The sequence below is a fragment of the Centropristis striata genome, chromosome 11, assembly GCF_030273125.1.
Source record: "Centropristis striata isolate RG_2023a ecotype Rhode Island chromosome 11, C.striata_1.0, whole genome shotgun sequence".
Lineage (NCBI taxonomy): Eukaryota > Metazoa > Chordata > Actinopteri > Perciformes > Serranidae > Centropristis > Centropristis striata.
The window spans coordinates 19,537,504-19,553,385 of record NC_081527.1 but is presented as its reverse complement, the minus strand read 5'-3'; the positions used below and the strand labels follow the sequence as shown (position 1 = coordinate 19,553,385).

At 39.1% G+C, this 15,882-nt stretch overlaps 1 protein-coding gene across 3 annotated transcripts in view; it reads left to right on the top strand.

The window, feature by feature from the left end:
- LOC131980964 (voltage-dependent R-type calcium channel subunit alpha-1E-like) overlaps positions 1–15,882 on the top strand; it is a 49,277-nt gene that overhangs the window by 18,078 nt on the left and 15,317 nt on the right. For all 3 annotated transcript variants that reach the window (XM_059345261.1, XM_059345263.1, XM_059345262.1), the window contains exons 5-23: positions 1,006–1,109; positions 1,765–1,923; positions 3,451–3,641; positions 3,731–3,834; positions 3,917–4,032; positions 5,221–5,274; positions 5,893–5,973; positions 6,113–6,322; positions 6,481–6,593; positions 6,800–6,912; positions 7,028–7,159; positions 7,424–7,493; positions 7,888–8,005; positions 8,919–8,986; positions 9,138–9,205; positions 11,525–12,295; positions 12,409–12,653; positions 12,915–13,068; positions 13,206–13,335. In XM_059345261.1, coding sequence (XP_059201244.1) covers positions 1,006–1,109; positions 1,765–1,923; positions 3,451–3,641; positions 3,731–3,834; positions 3,917–4,032; positions 5,221–5,274; positions 5,893–5,973; positions 6,113–6,322; positions 6,481–6,593; positions 6,800–6,912; positions 7,028–7,159; positions 7,424–7,493; positions 7,888–8,005; positions 8,919–8,986; positions 9,138–9,205; positions 11,525–12,295; positions 12,409–12,653; positions 12,915–13,068; positions 13,206–13,335 — 3,001 coding nt within the window. The remainder of the gene's footprint in view (positions 1–1,005; positions 1,110–1,764; positions 1,924–3,450; positions 3,642–3,730; positions 3,835–3,916; positions 4,033–5,220; positions 5,275–5,892; positions 5,974–6,112; positions 6,323–6,480; positions 6,594–6,799; positions 6,913–7,027; positions 7,160–7,423; positions 7,494–7,887; positions 8,006–8,918; positions 8,987–9,137; positions 9,206–11,524; positions 12,296–12,408; positions 12,654–12,914; positions 13,069–13,205; positions 13,336–15,882) is intronic.

The following is a 15,882-nucleotide window of genomic DNA, read 5'->3' as shown; positions in this document are numbered from 1 at the left end:
ACACACACGCACACACACTTACCCTCCCCCACACTTCGCAACACTGTCCAAAGATTTTTCGTTTTAGTATATTTAGTATATTTGTATCTGCGTGTGTATAACAGCGAGAGAGTGAGAGAGAGAAATCTGTAAAATAGAAATAATTATGATTTCTAGGATAATTTTCACAACTTAGTTAAAATATTACTTGGCAAATTAGCAGTGGACGCTGACCCTCTCCACAGTGAAAGCTTTAGTGGTTATGGGTCACCAAATTGGTGCAGTTGACTTGAATAAATTAAAATGTTTAATTTTTTGGCAGGGTTATTGTAGCACTTGTATATCATTTGTTGTAAAATGATCTTTTTCTAATTGAAAGTAACATTAAACTGGCTTTTTGCCATCGCTACATAAACATTCACATGTGATTTGTGGTGTACGTTGGTAAGATATTGCCTTTTGGTCTCTCCTGTTGCTGTTTTTCATTGTTTGTGTGTAGGTGGAGGAACATCAATGTGTGCGTGGGTAGATGTGAGTAGAGATGCCTGCCAGGTGTATGGAGCTGTGCATTCTTTGTCTCTCACCATACAAGTCTGATACACTTAATAAATATACTGTACCACTCAATGACTGTACAGTTGTCTGTGTGACATCAAATCAGTTTATTATTTACCCTTTTTTGCTTTAAAATGACTGATCCTCAAAACTGTCCTTGAGATACATCCATTTGTTGCTTTTTACCTATTTCTGTCATAAACACCACAGACAAAAAGCATTAATCTCAAGCAGGGAAAGTGAGGCTTTGTACCAGATTTAGCTACTAATGGATGTTGCCTTTTTTTTTAATATGTCCCTGTTGCATATTTCTCTATTTTAACCCAAATGTCTTTTTCCTTTTCAGGCCATCACAAATTATAGCTATTCATTTAACCCGATAGATAACAATGTACTTTTTTACAAACAGTCCAACCATCACAAATGTATCTGGATCAAGTATACATAATGTGTGAGCATGTTTTCCATCAGGATCCTGGCCACTGCCGGTGCCCACATGAACATCCCAGTCGACCTTCGGACCCTGAGGGCTGTGCGAGTGCTGAGACCTCTCAAACTCGTCTCCGGGATCCCGAGTGAGTTAGTTACTGACCTCTAATCCTGCTCTGTGAGGTTAGGCAAACAGCTATAATATTGCAAATAACAAGCGCTTATTCTTTGCGGGTAATCTTTAGGATTTAATCAGTTTGTGAATCTACTCTTGAGAATTTGGTTGTCAGTAATATTTATCAACTGTCTTAAAATATTATTCCCCAAATAGAAAAATAGCATTTGCTGTTGCACAAACATGCTTAAAATCTACTATATAAGCCTGGCAATATATACCTTTGGGCATTTTTAAGCTTGTAAATTTAGCATAGAAACCAGGTTTTTCCCCATTACACAGCTGAAACTCACCAATGTATTTCCCATATTCATAAGCTACAGTGTGCTGCAATTTACTGACATCTGTGTTTAATAAAAACCTGTGCAAAACAGCTTAACATGTAGAATGCTGAAAGGATTTTGTGGGGTTTTTTTTTGCCGTTTCTGGCATTTTTGACAATGAATTACTGTGTTTGTCGTATGAAGACTGCATTCCATCTGAAATTTTAAATTTTCTTTGATGAAAGAGTTGTCTTGCACAAATCTAAAGACATTACTGACAGTATTGACGAATACATTTCATGTACATTATTGTAAAGATGTTATTCTTGAACATTGTGTCTTTTTCTTTGTGAATACTTCAAGGCCTGCAGATTGTGCTGAAGTCCATCATGAAGGCCATGATCCCGCTGCTTCAGATCGGCCTTCTCTTGTTCTTCGCCATCCTCATGTTTGCCATCATCGGTCTGGAGTTCTACAGCGGGAAGCTTCACCAGACTTGCCTGCCATCTATTGACATCTTCGGTACGTCACACTGTTATATATTTAAACTTGTTTTGTATTAATTTCTTGTTCTCGAGTTAGTGCAAGTCTTTTACCAATCGCACATGTCTTGAAACACCTCCTAGTGCAGTTCTGGTTATTAACGGGTTAAATGTAGATAAGATTAAATAAAAGACTTTCCTAAAGTTTGAAGGCAACAACTTTTTTGACATAATGTTAAACTTAGTTAAAAACTATGTTTAGTATTAGTCTGTCAGAGTTAGAATAGAAGGTGTCTTCACACTTAAATTACAACAGCTTTCACCCTCTAGTTTTAATGCTTGGAAGGCATTATGATGTCCAAACAGTGTGATTGTATAAGGATATAATTTGGCTTGACCGCCTCGCCATCTGTGGGCACCTCCTGTCCTGAGGTGCGCCTGCTTTTATCACAACACTAATGCCTTTAGAAGATTATTTTCAAGCTTTGGTTTTGGATTGTTTATTATTATTTTTGATTGGTTTACCAGCAGGTACACCAAACGTGTGGTTTGTTCTCAGAGGGGTGCAAACATATTTGTTTGAGAACCTGAGGCTTTCATAGATTACAGTAGCAGCATGCTCAGAGGTATTATTAGAGTTGTTGCTGGCTAATTTAGCTACTGCTTAATTAGTCAACAACTACTCTGTAATCAAGCGCCACACCATAGCACTTACTGTCATCAACCAGAACAACTCAAAGATGGATTCGGATATAAAAACTGAATAAGTATAAACAGCAGGAGGACAACTTAATTCCCTTTAATATTTTAAAGATTTCCTTCAGACATGTAAAAAATATTGACGCCTGCACCATCCCTCCTCTTTTAAAAAACAAACATATATAAATATTGTTCAAAATATTTGTCTAATAAATATTATTCAAATATTGTCCAGTTTAACCATTGTATAATATTATTTCAGATTTCTGCATCACATCACCAAAATCCTGCTAATATCTTTTGTTTTGTTTTGTTTTGTTGTGTTGTGTTGTGTTGTGTTGTGTTGTGTTGTGTTGTGTTGTGTTGTGTTGTGTTTTCTTTTCTTTTCTTTTCTTTTCTTTTCTTTCTATTTAACTATTTTACCAGAATAAAATCCCACTGAGACTTAAAATCTCCTTTTCAAAGCAGAAATGGCCAAGATAACAACTAAGAAAGTTTCACATAAAAGCATAAGAATCATACTAAAAACAACCCAGCAAAAAGTTAAAATATACAATGTGAAGCATTTCATATAGAAGAATCTAACAACAGGACAAGTGCATTCAGTGGTCAAATAGTCCTTAATCCTGTTTTTATAATCTACCATGTTTATAAAATACAACATAAAATTGCAAGAGAGAACCATGAAGAAAGTTATGTTTACTGAGCACCATTTGCCACCAGTTACTCTGTTGTCAAAATTAAGTTACATATAGTGAAGGGCGCATTACGACGTGTTCAGGACTCAAACTCAGAACTTGACTTGTGACTTGCAAAACAATGACTTGGTTCTATTGTTATTGTTTCTATATATTTTCTTTTTTTGAAGACAATGAGACCGTCGACTCGTCAGAGTTGGCGTTCGCCTGTGGAGTGAGGAAGTGTCCAGAGAAGTATGAATGCAACGACACCTGGATCGGACCCAATGACGGCATCACGCAGTTTGACAACATCCTGTTTGCTGTACTCACTGTCTTCCAGTGTATCACCATGGAGGGATGGACGGCTGTTCTCTATAATGTGAGCTTCAGCCGTGCTGAAACAAACGAACCACGAAGCATCATGCTGTTGTTTTAACTGTGTAATAACGTGAATGTTGCGGGTTTCAGACCAACGATGCCTTGGGTACCACATGGAACTGGATGTACTTCATTCCTCTCATCATTATTGGCTCATTCTTCGTGCTGAACCTGGTTTTGGGAGTCCTGTCTGGGTAAGCGTGATTCTTCTTATGTGTTTAACATTGATGTATCTATCTGGATTATGCATTGTGTTGTTAATGCTTCCCTCTTCAGAGAATTCGCCAAGGAGAGAGAAAGGGTGGAGAACAGGCGAGCCTTTATGAAGCTACGCCGGCAGCAGCAGGTGGAAAGAGAGCTGAACGGCTACCGAGCCTGGATAGACAGGGCAGGTACTGGGCAGCAGAACGACTTCACATCTGCAGACACACACTTGTTGAGTAACTGACTGAGATTTGTCCATTTTTCTAATTATAAGCTGTCAAATGCATATAAAGGGAAACTTTGATGATTTTCAACTGACTTTGAGTAATGGCAGTGTGGGTAGTACTGTATATGCAGATGAACTGTGTTTGGCTTCCCTCCATGCTGCCAGTGCCCGGTTCTCGCTACTCATTTGCCATCAAATGGATGACACATTTCGCATCATTGAAGACACATTTTGCGTCATCCACAGAAGGAAGCCAAACACTGTTCATATGCATATACTACCCACACTGCAATGACACAAAGCCAAAGATCCCTTTAAAGGAATTATTACTTAGACAGGGAATATATATTTCTTTGTTTTCTTGCTTTCTAAACTAAGCTGTTGGCTGTAGTTTCATATTTACTAAATCCATCTTCTAGACAAACACTTGGTAATAAAACGAAAGAAGATAAAATGTTGAACTGTTCCTTTAATATCAGCATAAACAGCATTTCATGAGGTATGCTGTCAATAATGACTCAAAAAAAATAATCAATAAGATTTAAATGTATTTATACTGTTAATGTTAACAATGATTTAAGAGCTAAATGGTCAGTCTTTTTTGCAACTGATTGTGATTGTGAAGCGATATCTCTGCTACAGACACACACACAGTTTTTGGATCTACAGTAGAGTAGCTTTGTTGAGTTGAGCGCATGCACACACACACACACACACACACACGGTGGTGTAATGGCAATCTACATCGGCAGTCTCCTACGCAAGTAGAGGGTGAGAAAAAGGTGATACTGACTCACTGACTTAAATTTGTGTGCATGCGCATTTGTGTGTGTTTACATGCATGTGTGTGTGTGTGTTTGAGAGAGCTGCGATGCATATTTATGTGTGCACGGATGTGGGTGAGTGTGGGAAGGGAGAGAGGAAAGGGAGAGAGAGATATTGCGCGAATGTAAAAGAGAATAAGAGCTCCTTCTCTAAAGGAGGTCATACTGGCCTCTCAAAGCAGCGTTTACATCAGTTTGGCCTCAGTTCCTGTAAATGTTTGCAGACATCCTGAAGAATACAACCCTGCAATGTATATTTCTACGTCTGATGATTTAAATGAAAACAAATAAGCCTGTGTATAACCTCTATTTTTATTGTATTACAGAGGAGGTAATGCTGGCAGAGGAGAATAAAAATTCAGGGAGATCGCCGTTAGATGGTGAGTTTTCACACTAATCACCCCTAATTACACATCATCACATTATACAATGGCCACAAAACCACTCTGTCTGATCCCTCTAACTGTTGTCTGTTCTACCTGTATATCAAAACATGTGAAACGTAGTTCCGGTCAACCTCTGTACTGTAAATCATTATGCAAGCTGCAGGTAACCATAGCAACAGTACTAATGCTTGATTTAACATTACCAGTATCATCTCAGTGGTGAAAATAAAGCCCCTAACAGAAAAACACCTCGTTACATGTATGTGTCAACAAAACATGTCTGCCTTGTGTCTGAATAAGTTATTTTTTACATTAAAATAACAATAACAGCCACACAATGTTTGGGTTCATTAAGCATGCTGTAATACATTTCACTTCATTATTAGCTCCATGCACAAAAATAATTCAGTCAGATTAATAAACTAGTAAACACTGTGAATGAGTGCATCTTCTGTTGATGAGGAAAATGCTTTTGATGTCAGATCAGTCTGCCAGAAATATATTTCAATGAATTAATTTTGATCAATAAAAATGTATTTCCTTTGCAGTTTTCATTTCCATTTGAAATATATTTAAATTTGTAAACCTTACGTTTTTGTGGAACATTTTCAGTGCTCAAGAGAGCAAGTAAAAAGACTGGTGCACGGAGAGGAGCCCCAGGGGATGAGAAGTATCCAGACATGTCTACTGCCAGTGAGTGAAGAACTTTACCATCTGACTCTAGAGCCGCTTCTTCTCTGAAATGACATCATCTTCACCTACATATTATGACTTCTTCACCCTCCTGTGAGGGTGTAGTAACTGTAGTTTTCCCTTTTTCTCTCTCTCTCAGGTATGTCACGATCAAGGATGAACTTCCGCAGCGGCCGGCGAGGCCCCGCTGCCTACTTGCGACGCAAAGAGCGCATGTTACGCATCTCCATCCGCCGCATGGTGAAGACAGACACTTTCTACCTGATGGTGCTCAGTCTTGTGGCTCTCAACACCATCTGTGTGGCAATCGTCCACCACAACCAGCCGGACTGGCTGACCATATTCCTCTGTAGGTTTCAGTTTGGAATGGTTGTTATTTCTTACATTTTTCTATGATTCACTACTTATTATAATAATTCAAGTCATGTCTGAGGAATGCATTGTTTTTGCCAGACATATGCCTCCTTCTTTTTTGACTTAATTGCTTTTTTGTTTTCTCATCTCCAGACTATGCAGAGTTTGTTTTCCTTGGGCTGTTTTTGGCTGAGATGTTTTTGAAAATGTATGGTCTGGGTTTCCGGCTCTACTTCCATTCATCTTTCAACTGCTTCGACTGTGGGGTGAGGTCCTTCATCCTTTATTCTGACTTCATATCAAACTATAACAGAAAGCAAACTATTTTACTTTATAATAGAAAAAGCTGAATTTCTGATTTTAAAAAAAGCTGAATTTCGGATTCGGAATTGAGTGTTAAAAACATGTGAATTGATCAATTCAATAGCGGGAGGTCTATTATGATATTTTTGGTTGCTGACATGTTTTGCAGGTCATTGTTGGCAGCATTTTTGAGGTGGTGTGGGGCTTCTTCAGGCCTGGCATGTCATTTGGGATCAGCGTACTGAGAGCACTGAGACTCCTGAGAATATTCAAGATTACTAAGTAAGAAAACAAAAAACAGCATTTCAGCTCAGTAAGGCCTGGGTTGTAGTGCATTTGTGTATATATCCACAGAGCTCTGTACAAAAAGACAAAAAGTGTGATTTCTTTTTATCAGATACTGGGCCTCTCTCAGGAACCTGGTTGTGTCCCTCATGAGCTCCATGAAGTCCATTATCAGCCTGCTTTTTCTTCTCTTTCTCTTCATTGTGGTGTTTGCTCTGCTGGGGATGCAGCTTTTTGGAGGAAGGTGAGCATTCAAGGACAGCTTTCTTTTGTTTCAAGATTTGCGGAGCTGATTTTCATAAAATATTTTAAGCTACGTAATTGATCATGCAGCAGTTCTAAAATGGTAGCTACACACCGAACAAACCGAGCAGCAGTTTCTTCAATGATGAAGAGGAAAGGAAATGACATGTCCGGATGAAAATAGCTCTGCATCCTCCTCCTCTTCTTCCTCCACCTATTCTTCCTTGGTCATATCTGACCTTGCTTTCTATCTGCTTCCCTCTAGGTTCATCTTTGAAGATTACACTCCCACCAACTTTGACACGTTTCCAGCTGCCATCATGACAGTGTTTCAGGTTTGGCTCCCACAGATCCCCTCATTCTGCCTGCTCTCCATGACACATTGCACCCTGGGATATTTCTCACCCCAGGCGCAGATTAAACAACTCTGCTCACTCGCTCTCCACCCCCTGCCTCCGCTATCATCCCACACATCCATGCACACATATGCGCACATGAATATCAGACAAGTGAAACGTGAACGAATCCACATCAGATCTGCTACAAAACCAACCGCACTGTGAAAGAGTGTTTTGATCAGCACACATAGTAATTACTTATCTTGCTGCCACTTTTAATACCATGTCTTGAACTGGTTTGCAGACAGATAATATGTCTCCTGTATCATGTATTTTAGGCCGATCAAATATGTAATTACCTATGCTGAATATTCTGTGCATCTGCCTACAGATTCTGACTGGTGAGGACTGGAACGAGGTGATGTATAATGGGATTCGCTCGCAGGGTGGAGTGCAGTACGGCATGTGGTCTTCCATCTACTTCATAGTGCTCACCCTGTTTGGAAACTGTATCCTTATTTACCCTTCAAAAGTGGGCAGAGAGCTCTAAATGTGAACATAATCAGTGGTGGAAGAAGTGCATGGATCCTTTACTTGAGTAAAAGCAGTAATACCGCAGTGTGAGAATGCTCCATCACATGTTATCACAAGTCCTGTAGTCAAAATTTAACTTTGGTCAAAGTATAGTGATTACAAAATATACTGTCAAAAGTAGAAGTACTCAAAATGCCAGCACTGTTGCCCCTGTCAGAATTGAATGTTGTTGTTTTTTTTTACTGAATTATGGTTGCTGCTGTCAACATTAAATATTTAATGCTAATTTTACTTCATTTTTTTTTTACTAATGTTTTATTGGAAGGAATGTAAGATGTACAGAAACATACAACTACAACACAATTGTTAAATACAGCAAACCCCTTCTACATTGTTAATGCAGAAAAGGTCAAAACAAAACAAAATAAATAAACACATAAATAAATAACAATAAAAGATAAATAAGACAATAACATTTTATTTTAAAAAATATAAATAAAATAAACAATATGTAACATATTCTAAATGCCAACAGTAATGATGAGATAAATACAAAAGTACAAAAAATAACTTTATATCAAATTCTCAGTGCTCCAAACAAAATTATTTAAACAAAAATGTACAACATCACACTATATGTTATATAATGACTTCATAATTCATAAGAAAAATCTAAAATAAATAGTTCAGCATTTTGGGAAATACGCATATTTGCTTTCTTGCAGAGAGTTAGACGATCAATACCATTCTCATTAGGTAAATATGAGGCTGCTGCAAGCTGCCAGGTATCTTTGTTTAACATAGACTCAATATTAAATTTAACAGACTCAATATTAAATTTAGATTATTCTATCATGCAAAAAAAGTTCTTAACTGCCTTGATGACAGACACACTGCTGAACGTCTTCTTGGCCATCGCTGTGGATAATCTAGCCAATGCCCAGGAACTGACAAAGGTTTGAACCAGTTTTTAATCAATAAAATATATTGATTTGTACAGTGTACACCCTAAGTGATGCATGTTGGCAGGATAATATTTCATTGTATGTAGTTCTGGTCTTACAGTAAGTGGTAATTAAATGTGCGTGTATATTTTGTGTTTATCAGGATGAAGAGGAGGAGGAGGAATTCTTCAACCAGAGATATGCCAGAGGCAGAGATGGCCTCATATCTGAGTAAGTTATTGTTTAACAGCTAAGAAAACGAGCCTTCTAGGATGAGATACTCTCAAGTAGTCGTGAGTGTGTGACTGTTTCTCAGATCAGCTCTCCTCTTGAGCAAATGGAAAATTCCGATTTGGCTGAAAACGTGCCTCAATTCTTCAAATTGTTTTGTCTTTTTGCGGCAGATGCAAGCTGTGAAATCAAGCTTAGATTTTACTCAATATACGTTACGGATGTTTGTGGGAGAACTGGTGGTGATCCTGAACTCGATCAGTAGATCGAGTAGAAAGATCAGTATTTCCACAGTGTCATTGATTGTGGACTCTCTGAGAACCAGTTGAAGGTGTAAATGCTCAATCTGCTCCTCAGTGCCTCCAGTTGCATGGTGAATGCAAAGTTAGAAAAGGCATGTTGAAGGCATTGATGACATAATTCTGAATGTTTATTGAATGTGCCTGATTTAAAAGCATGACCTTTTACAGACGGGTTTTGCCACATTTCTGAAACTCCTTCTATAAGCGTCTTGGCCTGTGTGTGGTAATGGGCAGCCTCTTTTGTTAATGAGTTTCTTTGCTGACCTCCTGCTCCTTCCGATGACCTGGTGGCTTTCCCACAGGTCTAATGATCCAGGAAGAGTCAGGAGGAGGGCAGGAGGTAGATTTCAAAGATTTTGGGGGATTTTTTTTCTCAGTGTGTCACTCTGCTGGGAGGAGGCACACTTTGGAGTGTGTCAGATTGTGATCACGATTCCCTACTTAGCATGTCTCCATGTGATGAGCATCGAAACTGTGACAATGGAGTTGTTACTACAGTACATGTTGCATCGGGAGCATTACTGACCCAGAGTGACATATTCTGAAAACACTGATTGCTAAGGAGTACTTGATTGCACTGCAGGGATGCAATAAGCCCTGGCTATACTCATTATTTTGCATGTTTTACACCATTAACTACAAACTCTTGGTATTACCATCACTAGCTAGATTCTCCAAACTATATATGGCAGATTGATGAATGTGTATTCCTGCTTACCGGGTGGACCTTTATTTGGAACTCATGCCAGTACTAAAAAATCAACTTGCAGAAACTTTTCTCAGAATATCACCTACTATGTGCACATTAACACATCATTTAGTTGATGCATTCAGTCTTAAGTATTGGAAAATTGAAACCAGAATACCAATTATAGCAATTGTGAAATTTTGTGGTTACTGAATTAAAAAGTGTTTCTTTTTGCATCAGATCTCAGTCTTAAATGTTGGAATGTCCAAAAACACCTGATAGCACCAACAAGAAGGTGTTTTCAATTTCTGCTGACATCTGCACAAGCAAAATAATTTACCAAATGAAATGCAATATTATGAATGTTTACATGACTGGAAGTTAATAGGCTAAAACATGCAAAATCCCTGATGAAATTATGGTGGGTCCTTCAAACACCCTAAAATCATGTAAAAATGATAACACATTTTTTTGTGTAGGAAAATAATCACCTATGTACAATGATAGGTAACTGACTCTAGCTGTGACACTGAATGTATCATTTGTCTGTTACATATTTGAATGTTAGTCTTGTATGTGTTGCAGCTACCAAGATGCTGATTCTGATGTGTATTACAGTGTTTTGCTGGTTCCATCACGTTGTCTTTGTTTTATGCCTGTTATGTGGCACTGACCAAAATGTTGTGTATTTTGACATTCTGTTAGCTTTTGAATCAATATGAACCTTACATTAAGAAAATATTAAATGGTAACAGCCATGAAATGTAATGCTTCCTTGAGGAACAAACTGATTTCAGTGTAAACCGATGATCACATACACTTTTACACATTTTGTTCTGTGCCACAGCAAATGTTCTGTGTATGTTGTTAAACACTAATGTCTTGTTTTCAAATAATCACTCATTGATTACATGGACAACAAAAGAATCTGAATACCAGTAAGTATTATTGTATGCATCTCTGTCTCACAGAATTTCTCCCTTCAGTTTTCCTTCCTCAATTATTGAGATTATTTTCTACACTCTGTTTGTACTTAAATCCTGCACCTTACCTTTTTTGTTCTTGTGGCTTTGGTTCTTTTTATCTGTTCTTACCTCTAAAGTATCTCTCTTTTTTTTAAATGCATTTGTATTTTTTAGCTTGAAGTATTTTGCACATTTTTCCATGGGACCGTCCTTTTCTTGTAACTTTTATTTGATTTGTTTGAATATTGTTTTATATTAATGGTATGCTAAATGGACTCAAGTCTTGATGTTTCTTGTCACCAATTCAATAAATTTTGGGCCAGTTGCTGCTCCATATTGACGTGAAATATATTGTGGTCCTTAGTGGGAGAAGAAGACCCTACCTATACAGGAAACGAGCCATCCACCGAGGCCGACCAAACTTCCCAGAAGAACCCGAGGACAGTAGAGGGGCCGCAGATGAACAGCCTCTCAATGGCTCCAACGCCTTCGCCAACCGCCGTGAGAGGAGGAGAAAGGTTAACATGTCAGTGTGGGAGCAGAGAGCCAACCAGCTACGCAAACGTCGCCAGATGGCGAGCAGAGAAGAGCTGTTTGCAAGCCCTACGGAGGACACCGTTGAAACTCCCACCATCCCCCACCACACCGCCGCCCTCACCCCAGAGGCCAGCCCGGGTCACCTGCCTGAGTCTCCCATGTCTGTGGGGATGCCCCTCCCCGAGCCACCCATGTCCATCAGCATCCCCATCCCTGAGCCTCCTGCGGCTGAGCCTCTGGTGAACCTAAACGAGGAGAAAACAGGAGGAGCTAACCACCGGGCCACAGGCGGGGGCAGGCATAGGATGGCCCGCAAGTTCAGACCCAGTCAGGGTCCGGACGAAGGGGCACGACACAGACGGCACCGTCACCGAGACGCCCGCTCTGAAGCCAAGAGTCTGGACTGCACCGTGACGCCGCACGAGGTGCCACAAGTCAGACGGTCCCAGAGCCAGGAGAGGAAGATACTGGATGAGAGGGAAGAGAAGGACGACAGAGAAGAGAGAGAGAAAGCAGAGGCAGAGGGAGGGTCAGTCCAAGACGATGGTGGAACATGCATTGTCAACCCATACGCAGAAGTTGGGGAAGAATGTCGAAGGTAGGGCTTTTCTCGTGTATTCCTTGATGAAGAAGCTGTATAAGGTTATAAGACACTTTCTTGTGAACTTGTATTGCACTGATTTAAGTTCAGTGATATTTTCTTTACTGCAGAGACATTCCTGATCCTCCTCAGTGTGAGCAGCTCATGGACTGTACCTGGGCGGAGCAGGGTGAAGGCGGGCACTCGGACCAAAACATCCCAGTGGAGCCCGCCTTAGAGGCCACTGAGTTCAGTGTGAGAGCTGTTGAGTCTGAGAGCCGCCCGGTCTCCATCAAACGTGACAAGTCCCACCTGGCGGGAAGCGTGGCCATCGAAATGTCAGCACAACCGCTGCTGGAGCTCACGCCCATGACAGGTAGTGCTGTGATCACTTCTCACTTCACGCGCCTTTACTGTGCATCATAACGTGGGATTTAGTGTCGGTATCACACTGGATCACCGTGTGTAGGTGTTTGACATCTGATAAGAGTGCCACAGTCTTTTTTATTTTTTTCTTTATTTTTTTGATGAGTCCATTGTGCCCGTGAGTCACCCAGTTCTTTCTTCATCATAGCTGTCCATGCACAGCAAAAGCATATTGTTCTCACCTTTCCTCGCACCTCTGTCTGGGTTTTAGGGAACAGTAAAGAGTTGGAGGCATACCACAGTGAACAGACAGACAAAGATGAGGACACGGAGGAGGACGAGGATGACGAGGAGGAGGAGGAACCTCCGATTCCTCCCAAACCTATAGCTCCAGATAGCATGTTCATCTTCAAGGCCTCCAACCCGTAAGATGCTAAAAAAATCCACTTAATCACTGATTATCAAATGAAATGTAGTAGTGTTTTCTCATTTTAAAAATCTTTAAAAATCTCTTTGTGCGCTCTTTCATCAACCAACAACTAACGTCATGGGTTACCTGCAGTATCAGGAGGATCTGTCACTCTGTGGTCACTCTGCGCTACTTTGAGATGACCATTCTTCTTGTGATTGTGGCGAGCAGCATTGCACTGGCTGCTGAGGACCCTGTGTGCACCAACTCAGACAGAAACAAGGTGAGATCAAAATGTTTCCTTCTCAAGTGTCTATAATCAGTAATGATCAGTTATGTCAGAAGAGGCACTTTTCCAGGGGCAAAAAGAGTATTCAGCAGTGCATTACATGTGAGTGGGAAAGAACTGGTAGGTTAAAGGCTGGAGGAGCGCAAAACAAACTAGATTGTACAAACATGCTGACAATGCCCGTAGGCAACAGTGTTAGTAGCTATTCTGAAAGGCCACACTCAAAATGTTCAAATGTGGATAACAATAGGACAGTCTCTCCTCAAAGGCATTCATAGTGTTGCACTCATTGCATAAGAAATTAAATGAAATTAAAATTTAAATACTGCTTATTTTCTACTTTACACACAGCTGGCTAATCACTGCATTAAGTAGGCGGGAATGCCTGATTGTCAGTTTGGAAAAGGTACAATTTTAATGTCGAACAGATGTGAAGGGAAGGAGTTTCAGATGCTGTTTAGTTATCTGAAAAGTACTTCATTTGAAATATACTGACACCTTAAACACACAATATGTAATTTTCTACCACTAGAGGTCTCTCGATCTAAACATTAACGTAGTAACGTTTATAAGTAGCGTGGGATCATGGATCACCACCTTAGCAGTCATCTCAGTCAACTTCTCCCAGTTAGGATTCCTTCAGCGTTCATCAGGTGTTTATTGGGAGCTGAATTATCTGCAGAGGTCTCCTAGTATCCAAAACAAACAGATCAGGTCATTAAAACCAGTTAAAAACACTGAATAAATCAGTATCGCATTAAAAAATCCTCAAGCTCAGCTGCTGCTAACGTTTGCTCAGCTTCTTTCTCTGATAAATCAAGATTCAGACGTGAGGGAGATCTTTACCAGGATCCAAATTATCCGCAGAGGTCTCCTCACCAAAACAAACAGGCCGGGTCATTAAAATCAGTAAAAAACACTTATGAATACTTTCTCTGATAACTTAAGATCCAGATGTCCTATAGGACTAAAATATTTCATCCGGTCAATATATGTGGTTAAATTGACCAAGATCTAAAAAGTGAATCGTAATTTATTTTTTTAACTGTATAAAAAGTCAGATAATGACAAGTGCTGGCAGACAACCAAAACACTGACGCATGCTGAAAGGGAATATGACATCATCATCACAGGTGAACAAACAAAGAGGACTGTTAACTTGAATAAAATTACAGATTTGTATAGGTTTAAAAGTTGTTGGAAACATTTGGGATAATATAAGTACATGAGTCAACAAAATATATAACATAGGTCTAGTGGTTTTAGACATTTTAATGCAGAAAAGTGACTTATTATATGTGGATGTCTGGAGTGTCAGCTGATTTATACAGCAGTCTTAGATTTGTTTAACTGATACATTGACTTACACCAGAGCAGCCTGATGGTGTCACACTGACCGCTTCAACTCGATGTAAACTCCATCTTTTTCACACATTTATCGTCAAGGAGTCTTTCCAAAAGACTGAAAAAGAATGAATGAATGAAAAATATGAACTTAGTCATTCTGAAATTCGACTGACAAAGTTTTAGCCTTCAGGTTGACTGTTTGATGTCAAGTTGACATAACACTGTGTCAGCAACAATGTGTCGTGACACATTTGGTTTCACACACATAAAAGGTGAGAATCAGCCGTTTTGCCTGCTGTGCAGTTGGTTTTTCACAACTCTGTGTCATGAAAAAGTGTCCAAATAAACACAAACTAGTAAAATCCACAGTTTAATATGAGAGAGAGACAGAGTAAACATCAAATTCCCATTTGAAATGTTCCACACCATCTACGTGTTCCCAACCGTAACCCTAACCCTAACCCACCGTCCAAATGGAAAAAATGATCAGGGTCATTAAAAAAATCCTTTTGGGTTGGGTCGCAGGATTTAAGGAAGACCTAACCTAAAAACTCTAAAAACATTTGCGATTAAATCATGGCATTGATTTCAAATGAATACGGAAATAGCACAAAATTAAACAAAATGCATGTGTTTACTGTGGTAAACAGTAAACACATGCACACATTTTTGCTCTAAAATAAGAAACTTCTCCATATTCAATTAAGTTATGAGGCATGATCTGAAGTATCCAAAGTAATCGCGGCAGAGACTGTATTTTAGCACAATGCATGTCAAACCTGGTAGGAAAAGTACCTCTATTGCCTGCATTATGAAAAGCACTATATTAATGCAATGTAAAATTATCATTATTATTATTTTGTAAATGCTTATTTATAATTTGATCATTGCCATAGTGTTTTATTAATGCCATGCATTGCTTTAAATTATTGATATCTTTTTGTAGAAAAACTGGTATTTTACAATTGGTACAGCTATACTTCTGCTTACTTCAGAAACGTTTAAATTGTATTTTGGGGCCTTTTGGGATGGTGGTGAAAACAGTTAAAATTGTATTGGAAAACAGAGATGAAGTATCAAATCTTAGGAATGACATGTAATAATAAACAGTGATAAAAAGTAAAAGTAATAAAAAGCTAAATGAGGAAAATAACTAAAAGCAATGAAAATTTTAAGCAAATCCACAATGTTAGT